This window comes from Lepisosteus oculatus, chromosome 13, assembly GCF_040954835.1.
Source record: "Lepisosteus oculatus isolate fLepOcu1 chromosome 13, fLepOcu1.hap2, whole genome shotgun sequence".
In the NCBI taxonomy this organism is placed as follows: Eukaryota; Metazoa; Chordata; class Actinopteri; order Semionotiformes; family Lepisosteidae; genus Lepisosteus; species Lepisosteus oculatus.
In genome coordinates, this window is record NC_090708.1 from 28,054,632 (window position 1) to 28,067,047 (window position 12,416).

The window sequence follows — 12,416 nt, forward strand, 5'->3', positions numbered from 1 at the left end:
GAAAAAGCACTACAGAAACATTATCAACAGACAATGTCCAGCGTGTACTATTCTTGTGTTGCAGTACATGAATATAATTATATTGTTATTAATTTCTTTAGATATTCCATATTATATTCCCTTTTAATCAAATTCTAAAAGTATGCTTGTTGACTCCGGTATCACGTTAGTTAAAGACTTCGATGCTTAAAATGTTTAGGGAGAAATGGAATACTGGTGTGTATGTTTTCTTTAAAGTACCGAGACCAGCCATATACTATATGTTTAAGTTCCAAAATTAATATCGTTTATGGCCTTCACACGCGTTGCAGTATGCTCCTATTCTTTTTATACTCAGGTACTAAGATTTCCCTTCAGTGGTAAAATTCCATATAAATATTCAATACTTAAACAGGAACAGTTAAGACATTAAATATACATATACATACTGTATACAGTACAGTTTGCATAAGGTAATATGTTTATGTTCCTTAATCAATCTCTTTTATGAGCATGTGAAAGGCATGGTGAATCGATTCTCAAAAATTACTGTACTTTGCATTATTGGAAACAAATGTGGGATTGCAAAATGCTGTGATGTTACTTTTACAAAGACGGTCAATGAAAAAAAGGTGGACCAGGGCAATACTTTGAGTTTACAGCTTGTCAAAGGTCATTCATTATTAATGCTATTAGTAATATCTTCGTTAAAGACTTTGATGGTGACAGCTCAAACATGAGAGGTTGAGCTTTATTAGCTCTACCTTGCGGAAATTCCGGATACTATTATTTTGCTTGCGGTATTATAGGAGAATTTACGGTAACTCGCGGTATTTACCGGTAACTCGCGGTAGACTGCGTAAAGCGCACTGCAAAATAATGCGGTATCGCCCGTGCAATTTGAATGGCTGCATCTGTAGATTGCACTTTTCTAAAACGTATTTGAAAAATAAAAATGATTACAATCTAATCCTTCCACATTTGATCCCAAAATCCCAAGAAAAATAAATCTAAATGGGTAGAAAGCTATGCTGAAAGTTTATTAAGATACTTAGAAGACAAAGATACTGTATCAATTTATGTTGCATTTGTCTGATTATGATAAAAAAACACATATTATTAAACACGCGTTTGTGATTTAAATCAATACGTGATTTAAATCAATATAAATTTTTATATTGTAACGCATACTGTACAGCCTCCATTTCTCTATAAAAATGTGCTCTATTACAAATTTACAATTTGTTGATAATGGAAATGTTAGGTTTTCTAAAGCTTTGTGATAGTTGACCCACCCAGGCAGTAAAAGATCAGCTGCACTGGTAAGATGCGACACCGAAGATATGATTAATAACCTTTTAAATCTGAAGGGAGATCTGAAGGGATTCCCCCCCCACACACACACACACAATTGAAGCAGGAAGCAGAAGCAGGGACCGTTGTCAGAAGGGAGGAAGGTGACTATTCATTGTTATCAAAAATGACTTAGATTCGATCATGTTGTGATATTTTGAAATATAAAAGTCAATTGATTGTCCATAATATTGCTATTCTATTTTTTCAAAGAAATGTCACAGCACCAGCTGGATTTGAACACTAACCTGTAGGTTAGTAATCAGGCACGTAGTCCAGTGGGCTACTAGGGAAGTCACATGAAGAGAGGGGCGAAACAGTCCTACACAGCCCTGTCGCAGTACATGAATATAATCATATCGTTATTAAATTCTTTATATATGCGATTCCATATTATATTAGCAGAAAAGCTTAAAACTACCACTTTTTTACATGCTATTTCAAATGTTAGTTAAATACTTCGATGCTTAAAATGTTTAGGGAGAAATGGAATACCGGTGTGTATTTTTTCTTTAAAGTGAAGTGGTTCCATAATATCTGGTATACGGAAAAGAAAGGATTGATAAAAAAAGCATGGATTCTCATGTATCTGATACAAGTATCTTTTAATACAGTCTTTGCTTTTCTCTTGAGGATCCTTGTGATATTATGAGCACTAGTTGAATGATAAGTGTCGCAGTTTACATAATTTTCATAGTTAGAAACTATGAAATGCCCTGTTAAAAGCAAGGGAGTTTTTATATCCGTTGCAGCAAAAGAAAATGCCTGACAAAGTAGGGCTTGGACAGATTCCAAGTGCTTGTACAAATGTGCTAAAGAAATTATACTTTGAGTTTACAGCTTGTCCAAAGTCATTCATTATTAATACTATTAGTAATATCTTCGGTAAAGGCTTTGATGCATAAATATTTCTGATAAAGGTAGGTTGTGTACTTTTGTCCAACTGAGCAATCTTGCTTTCATAAAATATTATAACATTTTAATGACTGATGATTAAGATGCTGTAATACACAGTTTAAATTTAAAAGCTCAAATGCTGTACATGAGAGGTTAAGCTTTATTGGCTCCTCCTGGCGGTTTTAAAAGGTGATGCCGGATACTTTCTGGCATGACGTCAAATGACGTGATTTACCTCGTGATACTGCGTGATACTGCGACACACCCACCGGGGTATACCGCGAAATACCCCACTCATTTTGAATGGCTGCATCTGTAGTATTATAGTTTTTCTGCCCTCTTATTTAAGTGCTCTTCAATCTTAATTTCAGATTGTATTGAATCCTAATTATCTTAATTGAACCCTGAATGATTATTCCGATAATTAATGAGTCAGACATTACTAGTTGTTAAGGTCTTTATTTAGCTCTGAATATGTTCACTGTGAAACCAAAATGCAACCACTTGTACAGGTATGTTAGTTATTAAACAAGTTTGCCTGCATTTTGTTGTATGCTAGAAGCTTTTGCTTTATTTCTAGAAAAAAATATTGCTAGTTGCAGGTTATTTAACTTGATAACAATTCAGAGATCTGCACTTCATCCACTAAGAAACTCAACTATACTACAGAAACACAAAGATTAATATTATTACAGACTCAATGCTATTCAAGACCTTCTACTTTAATTTTAGTTCAATATAATGAACCAGCCCACTGTATTACTGAATAATAATCTTATCAAGGTGCAAATGTGGCAAATAATGGCAATGATTCAACAAGGATCACAAAGTGAATAGAGCAGATGAGCCATTGTATTACAAATTGAATGATCATCAGTTCGATCTGTGTGCAATGTCATTAATGCTTTATCTTAAAAGTACCCTCCAAGCACAGAACCTTCAGTCTGTCAAAAGAATGTGTTGTGTGTTTGAACAAAAGCCTCCGAAGCAAAACTGCAAAAGCTTTAGTTTAATGATCATGCCGTATTAACTTCAAATTACATGTCAATCAGAACGTTTTACAGTTTTTGGAACGAGGCAGTGGTTCCTAGCTCTGCTCCCAGGGTAACGCTGGTGTTAATTCCAGCTGAGTCTCAAAGTGCTTATTGTCCAGTCCTAATTGAAGACTTCATTGATTTGCCTAATTGTGATTAAATCAAGTTTATAAATCTGTGTAAAAAAGAAAACAGAAATCAATAAGCCTGTGAAATTACATTGAAAACACAGAAAATTTATTAGAAAAACCAGAAGATATTTGCTTACTACGGAATCAGGGAACCACCTGATTACAGAATACATACTGTACATGAAGAAATGTAATTCACTGCTATTGGCTATTCACTGCTTCTTTGATAGTTACAGAAAGATTGATTCGAAAGTAGAATCGAAACAAAGTGTTATCTCGACGATGGTACCGAAATTTTTTGGCATGCATAAAAAACAGCAATTCTGTCAGTAAGCCCTAATTGAATTAATAGCAAGCATGGTTTACATAAAATACATTTTTCCAAGAAAGTTTAGCCTTTGTCACTAATGAAACCACTAAATAAAGACATAAATATAGAAATCTTAAGATTTTTAAAATACATGACTTTGCTAAAATGTATTTAAAAATAAAAATGATTACAAACGCCAGCGGAGAAAGAGAGTGCTTACTTTGTCAGCACCCAGACAAAAATACAATGCTTTTATTCATTCTTAATCAGATGGTGAGAGTAAAGGGGGAGCGATAAGGTTGAAGGTGAGGAAAAGGATTCCCTTCCCCCCACGGAAAGACAGACACTTGTTTTCACAGTTTAGAAGTCCCCCAGATAAAACATCAACTTTATTTAGTGGGGCAGTTCTCCAAGCGGTGCACGGCCAGCCGGAGGTTGCCAAACAGTGACCTCACCGCTGGAGGGATACCTGCTACCCCCATCGCAGCACCCCATCCCTCGCCTCCAAGGCCTCCCACAGTGCAGAGAGTGCCTTACAGACTTCGGGTAGGGGCAAGCTTATCTCACCGTACTGGGAGTCAGCTCGCCCAGACACCCGTGGCTCCGACAAGCCAAAGCGACGCCCGCCGCTGCCACCTCCGCTTCCTGCTCCGGTCAAACCACACACCCCAGACACCTCCTGCCCCGCCCACCGCAAGACTGATTCATTCCCCCTGCCCCACCAACTCTCGCTGGCCCAAGTCAAGACAACCACCCACCTGCTGCAACCAGTCCAACCCCAGGATACAGTCCTCACGGACTGGGGCAAGGTACTGTAGAAGGGGTGTTTCACCCTCGCAGCCCCAAAATGCACAGTGAGCGCCCTGGGGGTCCGGCTGCCTCGGTGTCGACGAGGGCTTGGCAGGGTCTGCCCTCGATGAGGCAGGGAAGAAATAAGCCCCGACTGTGGCCAACCCTTCCCACGGCAGCAGGCCGGGTGAAGCGCTCCTTCTGGCTTTCGGGAGTGAGGGTAGCGTCGCTCAAGGGCGGCCTTCCCCCCTTTAGGCTGCCCTGCTCCTGTTTCCTGACAGCCTCCAGAGTCCCCGGGTCTCCAGCGCCCAGCACTCCTGTGCGATGTGCCCCCTCTCCCCACAGCAATGGCAGATGACCAGCCGTCTTCGCTCCCCCAGCATCGCGGCACTGGCCGTCTCCTCCTCTACATCTAATTCCCTGTGCACCCCTCCGTTGGTGCCCACCGGTGTCCTCGAATACGGCATCAGCCTGCTTAGCCAGAGAATGAGGAGTTGCTCCACTTCTTCTTGTCCCCTCTTCTGCACCTGATAGAGGAGATTGTCTTTTACCATAAAATAAGGGTAATTCAGGGGACTATTATTATTACACAACTCCCCCTCAATTTTTCTCACGTGTCCCCATGCATGTCTTAAATTCCCATCTTCCAACTGGGCTGTCCCGAACCTACCTCAATGTTCGGGTGGCTCCCAGTCCGGTAAATCCATATTTAAGAACTCATCTCCAAGTTCTGAGCCTTCTCCTGGTTGGTCCACCTCTCCAGGGGAATCTGTGTTATCGTCCGAATCTCCTGGACAGGGGAGTGGATCTTGCCTAGCCAACTGGACAGTATTCAAAATTTGAAGAAAGTGGGGACAGTCACGTCCCAACACCACAGGGTAAGGCAATTGTTCAACCACCCCTACAGTCGAACTATACATTCCCATTTCTGTAGTAATGGAAACTTTCACAGATGGATACACCTTAGTTTCCCACTGAATGCACATAATAGGTATCCCCTGACCTTGGTTCCTTCAGGAAGTACTGTAGAGGTCACCAGGGTCACCATACTTCCAGAGTCTAACAGGACCTCGACAGGCTTTTCCCCTATCTTGATTTTAGCAATGTGGGGAGCCTCACAGGACAGGACACTTGCCGTGAGGCAGTTGCACTTGGCTTCCTCTCTGATGTCCACTTGCATAGGTTCACCCCAGTTGGGACAATTACTGGCCAAATGTCCCTCTTCATGACACTTAAAACATCTACCGGACTCTTTCCATGGTCGGGGCCTTTTGAACTGATCTTTCCTGAAAAGATGTCTTAAATTGTGGAGGACCTCAATGGTGTTAGGAATCCCTGGTGGGAAGATACAATGATCCTGTGCAGACGCAGGCACGGGTAATAGATGAGGCAGGCGAACAAACCAAAACGAGAGGCTAGGTCGTAGTCAAAAGGCGAAAGGCAAATCGTAATCCAGGAAGATCTCTGGTAGCAAACAGTCCGAGGTGAGAGGCGAGGTGCAAAGTCGAAAAGGCAGAAGGGGAATCCAAAATCCAGAATAAACGAGGTACGGGGAAAAACGCCAGGTAGAGCTCTCAAGGAGTAGACTCAATACTGAGCAGCAGGAAGCAGGTGAAGATGGTATAAATAGCAGTGCGCACCGCATGGTGAGTGTGCGCAGGTGGTTTAACTCGTGCGGCGGCATTTGTTAATAATCACCCGCTGCTGGGGCTGATTAGCTCGCTTACGAGTTGGTCTTGACTGGTGGTCGTGACAAATGGTCCCTGTACTTTAATGACTGAAATTTCATTCCACTTGCTGAACTCTCAGGTTTCCTCCACTCCTCTTTTCAAAATTCCCCACTCTCTTCCTTAATCAAGGCTTCCATGGCATGCTGTCGGTCCACTAAATCAACCACCTGGTCTAAGGTCTGGGGATCCCCATCACTTACTTTTCTTTTCAAGGGAACAGGCAGACTACTCACAAAGTGGTCCAATACTACTCTTTCTACCATTTGCCCCGAGTTTAGTTCTTCTGGCTGAAGCCTTTTCTTCGCCAGATGTACCAGGTCAAATATTTGAGATCTAGTGGGCTTGTCTATTTGATACTTCCAGTGATGGAACCTGACTGCTCGTATCGCCGTGGTTACCCCTAATCTCACCAAAATCTCCTTTTTTAGAGTTTCATAGTTCTCAGCATCCTCTTCTTTTAAATCATAATAAGCCTTTTGGGCTTCCCCAGTTAAATAAGGTGCTACTCTCCCTGCCCATTGCTCTCTGGGCCATGCATTCCTGGCAGCTGTTCTTTCAAAAGTGGTTAAATATGCTTCCACATCATCGAGCTCTGTCATCTTTTGAAGCCCAATTTCTTCCATCTTACTAGGTTCTCTCCCTGTTACTGAGGACCGTCTTATTTCTTGTCCTAATCTTTGCAATTCCTCTCTCACCAAATTCTGCTCTTCTATAATTCGTTGATTCATCTCCATTTGAATTTTATTAGCCTCCTGCTGTGCCTGTATGGCTTCTTGTTGTACTTTTAAAGCCTGAAACTGGGTTAAGGTGGCTTGGGACAATTGTTGTATCAATTGTTCCATTTTTCTTAGCGAGAGTTCTCACCCAAACGGAGAGAGAAGAGAAAAAAAAAGTAAACTTTTTATTTCCAAGTCTTAGTCTCGATCAGCAGGTTGCCCACATCCTCCAACAATTGTGGTGCCTCCGGGGGAATAGGTTTATGTAATAAGTACGAAAGTACTCACACCACACACTCTTCTTTTATTTTTGTGAAGTTTTCTCCTTTTCTTTCGTTCATCCGTCTCCAAGCCAGTCTGCAATCCGTTTTCTCTATCCTTATTCAGTCCGTGTTCCAAAAGTCCGTAAAATCCCACAAATCCGCACCGAGTCCAAATCACAAACCGTATACCGTTATCCTTTATTTATTCTGTAAATCCATTGTCCTTAAATATATATCCAAACCAACCAAACTACCCAAAATGCATTCACCTACTGGCTTCCGCGCTGGTTCACTGTTTCCGGGGCATATATATTTTGTTTCCTGATGAGACCAACCTGCGTCTCGTTGTCTTTCAGACTGAGCCCTTTCCATCTGCGGGTCAGCTGGTTTCTCTTAGCGGCCATCTTGGTCAGGTCTAAGTCAAGTAAAGTGAGCAGATCGTTCTTAAAATACATGTCCTGGATGACCCTTCCTCTGGTCCTCTTACATTAGTTTTTAACTGGAAGTGGAAAAGAAAAATACACAAACCACAATACTTAGTTGATATGGATATGACAATAAAAAACTGATTCTGAAAATGGCTATACTAATGGTAAAAAACACCTATGTGACTGAACAGAAACGGAGCAGGGATAGTTCCTCGTCAGTGGGTTGAGCTGGAAATAAAGCATCTGAGCAAGAGTTGAGTTCCTAAAACTAAATATTGACTGATCCCAACAGGAGACCCCTGATTGTTCTAGATCTTTGTGGACCTGAAATGATTGGTGAGTAGAAGGTTTGGAAGAAGACAACGGGAGGTTGAGTAATGCTGTGGTAGCAGGCCTAAGTTTGGAACTATAGATGCAAGACAATGAAATGAAGGGCAATAAATTCTAGGAAGGTGTGTTTGATTCAAGAAACTAGTTCATGTTAAGTAAATGTCAGACTGAGGATGATCCTGTGTTAAGAACTCCATAAATCCTGATGTCACATATGTGTACAAGCATTTTTGTTCTAACCAATTCAACTGATTTAAGGTCACAGGGGAGCAAAAGCCTACCCTACCACCAACAGGTGCAAGGCAGGATACAGCCTGGACAAGATGCCAGTCCATCGCAGAGCACACTGAGTTACCAACACAGACATGCATATACTCACACCTAAGGATAATTTTCCCAGAAACCAGTTTAGCTACTAGTAGGTTTTTGAATTGTGGAGCAGGGAAAGCTTGTGATTTGTTACAGAAGACATTATCAACAGACAATGTACAGTGTGTACTATTCTTGTGTTGCGGTACATGAATATAATTATATCATTATTAATTTCGTTAGATACACGATTCCATATTATATTCCCTTTTAATCAAATTCTAAAAGTATGCTTGTTGACTCCGGTATCTCTTTAGTTAAAGACTTCAATGCTTAAAATGTTTAGGGAGAAATGGAATACTGGTGTGTATTTTTTCTTTAAAGTACCAAGACCAGCCATATACTGTATGTTTACCCCGCGTCATCTTGCGTCACGATGCGCAACGCCGTAGCCAATTACCTCCGGTACGTGTCTGTACCGCGCACTTTGAATGGCTGCATCTATACAGTGTCTCTCTGTATCATGACATTCAGTGTTATGACTCCTCAATGTTGTTTGAGATTCCTGCACACTGATGAGATTTATCTACTTTTTAAATGTAATTAGGTGCATTACAGTACAGACGATTAGAGCATACTGTTTAAAATGGGGGGTTTATGAAACTGGTGAAAATCAGGATTTGACTGAGCAGTTTAGTCAATAATTATTTATAACCCCCAACCTGTAAGGGATTTCTAGCAATATACCTGAGCAGCTGGTATAATTAGAGGCATGTGAACTCTTTGTTCTCTGGCACAGTTTTGGTGAGAAGAGTAATATCCAGGCACATGTGGTAAAACAAATATATAAATATTAATGATCACAAGACTACACCACACACAACAAAATATACAACGCACAAGTTACTCTATGTCCAGTATTTAAAAACAAGACGTTTCAGAGGCCTAATATTCTGGTGATCCAGAAAACCCCAGATTGCAACTAAGCATTAAACTCTTAATGCCTACAGAGGCCACGTAAGAGATGAGCTGCTGTCTAACTAAATAAACTGTAACCTGCAGTTAAATCTCTCTCTCTGCTCCCCGGATGTGGGAGCCACAAAATAAACAGGAGCCTCTATCCCTGTCCATAAAAATGCACCCTAAGCAGGAAAGACTTTTCTAATTGAGGTACTGTAACTCTGCCTACAGAAGCCACATAAGATAAGAGCTGCCTTCTAACTAACTACATTGCAACCTGCAGTTAAATCTCTCTCTACTCCCCGGATGTGGGAGCCACAAAATAAATGGGAGCCTGTATCCCTGTCCATATAAATGCACCCTAAGCAGTAAAGAAGTTCTAACTGAGGTATCTTGTACCCAGGAAACCCAAGTTTCCTAAAAACACAGAATTGCACACTCTCTCTAGGAAGATTCAACAGTAGCTTAGAGCAGAGGTAAACCCTAATCTTGCCAATTTCTACCTACTGTGGTACTGTATGGGTATTCCAGGTCACAACCAGGATCTTGACGTCGTAGCCACAGAGTGTGGCCAGAAAGAAGTTTAATTTAACATTACCTACCAAAACCAGAACAAAACTTAGCTCCATCTTTGGAGCACTAGCGGGCACCAGTGATTGGTCCCACATGCACACCTGGAACAGTACACCTCCCCATGCTGTTAGAACTCACTTAGGCAGATTTTCAATTGGGTAACTAATTAATCTGTTATTTCATTAATTATTCCATCATTAGTTTGATTTCCCTTGCCCTTCACTCAGGGCTCTGCTGTCATTAGATCAAGGCCCCACAATCAAATATGCTTTTCCACCCTAGTCAATTTAATAAGGCACAATTAATTAACCAATCCCAAGCTTCCACTCTCTACCACACCTACCCGGAACCTGACAACTTAAGCACTCTTCACTAAGTTTCCAGTGCTCAGTATTGGGTTTCTTGAGAAGAGCTTTGTTCCTGTTTCCTCAGTTGACTGGTTTGTTAACTATCGTTCCCCGACTTGAATATTGACTAGACTACGATTTCAGATTACGAATTTCGGCCTTAGTTGCTTCTCCTTTTCCCTGTGTAAGCATTATTGCTTATTCTCTCCCTTCTATCGAGCCTGAAAACTTGTGCATATGATCCAAAAATACAACTATCCCCGACTACTCCTCTGACATCTGCATTAGCTTAGCTGCTGTACATTTCCTACAGTTTCTTTCTACCATGTCTTTTTCTTAATTTTTTGCACTTGCTTACTTGTTTCAGAGCTTTCCCTTTTTATAGTCACTACCGCTTTACATCCCTGAGTTTTGGGTTTATTTTGCATGTTTTTCTTTTCTTTTTTGGCCACTTTTGTTGCAGTGTTTCCCATCTCACCACAGTCTGAAATCTACTTGTGAGCTCTCAGACGCAACTATTTTTCCCCTCGCCACGTATACAAACCTTACAACCACAGGTTGTTATTGCTGCTCTCATAATTATTACACAATTCAAAACCAGCAGTCTTAGAGGTCTTTCCAAATCAAAGACATAAAACCTGTGCCCCTTTATATCTTTTATATCCAAAGTGGGGCCAGCTAATCCTTGACAGCTGGAGCTCATTACACACCAAAGAACCTTACTTCTTTGCGTGTCTGGAAATGTAGCCCTCTGTTGTGCCTGCAAGGGTGGGAAATGGGTAGTGTGTTATAGGCTTTAGTGGATAGAGATTATTTAAATATAATGTATACTCCCTCTACAACCCTGCCATACATTCCAACACTTGACTTACATGTACTGTATAATTTTCATGTTCTAAATGTATGTTCATATCCTTCCCTCTCTGCCAAATTCAACCTATCAGCAGTTCCCTGCTTATCCTCCATTAAGGATGGGGTTTTTTTACAGCCTTATCTTCACAGTAATTTTGTCATTCTGTACAACCAGAAGAGTTTTGCAAATAAATCTCAATAATTCAGATTTCTCTTATTTTCTATCTTCTTAATCAGGATTTTTCCAAACTGCTAAAATATGCTAAGGGTGGGAAACTGAGACACTGTGAAAACAGAAGTGGAATTGTCCACACTCTATATAATATTAAATAAAAAACACTTACAGTTTTGAAAACAAGTTTATTCATTGTGTCAGTGAAATGCACTTCTGCAATGTCATGTATTAGAGATGTAGTTTTCCTGTAGACATATGAATTACAGTTCAGAATTGCTTTGAAAAAAAAACAACAAATACACAAAAAAGTACACTAAATGACTGACAAATTACTGTTATCACAGACAAATCCCAATAAATCTGTACTGGGCATTTTATATTAATGTGGTCTGTAACTTTTTCTAGGCTTAAAATTACATATATCAATTATGTATTACATATGCAAAAAACAGCGGAGCTTACAAGGTACAGTATCAAAAAGAGAAGGAAAAACTGACACCAGATTTTCAGATTTTATGTAGACTTTCTAATCTGGCAGGCTATTGTTATTCCAGATTTGTTTTGCACGCAATAAGCATTATGTTTTCAACAACAAAATACAGTGACATGAAGTCCAAATGAGCACTGAGAAAGTGGAAGTATAATGCTGATGTTCTTCCAGGAGTATTGTGCTTACTCATATCTTACATCAGAATTCCTTTTGGTTTTAATTTGTTGTTTCATAAAATTTGGAAAAGACAAGCAATTTCATGCTTAATATGCTCCACCATCCCATTTTAATAGAAAGCTGTTAAACACTAAGACTTAGCAATGAGTCTTTCTATTACCCAATTATTTTTATTATTTCTTAGCACAGATTATGTATTATGCTGTATTGGATCAGTGAATGTCAGGTAGTCAAGTATTAGTTAGTATAGAGACAGTACTGTAATGATGCTCTCCTGAGGTGAGATTCGTAGTGAGATCCAGGAACGTGAATGAGAGGCAGCTGATTCAGGGAACCTACAGAGGTCACAATAAATGATAAGATGCCTTATGAATAAATGCAATACAACCTGGAGTTACAGTAAATCTCTCTCTGCAAACCTGGATAGCACAAAATAATGGAAGCCTATCTCCTTATTCTAAAAATGCACCCATAAGCAGAAAAGATGTCTCTAACTGAGATATGTTTTACCCAGGAAACTAGGTAATTAACTTAATTAATTACTGTAATGTTGTTTTTGATCAGGGAACTCCC

The 12,416-nt window shown here is 40.2% G+C and overlaps 1 protein-coding gene across 1 annotated transcript in view; it reads right to left on the reverse strand.

Annotated features, from left to right (window-relative positions):
• Positions 1 to 4,744: 4,744 nt before the first annotated feature.
• LOC138242265 (olfactory receptor 6N1-like) overlaps positions 4,745 to 12,416 on the reverse strand; it is a 52,269-nt gene continuing 44,597 nt past the window's right edge. The window contains exon 2 of the mRNA XM_069197758.1: positions 4,745 to 5,020. Coding sequence (XP_069053859.1) covers positions 4,745 to 5,020 — 276 coding nt within the window. The remainder of the gene's footprint in view (positions 5,021 to 12,416) is intronic.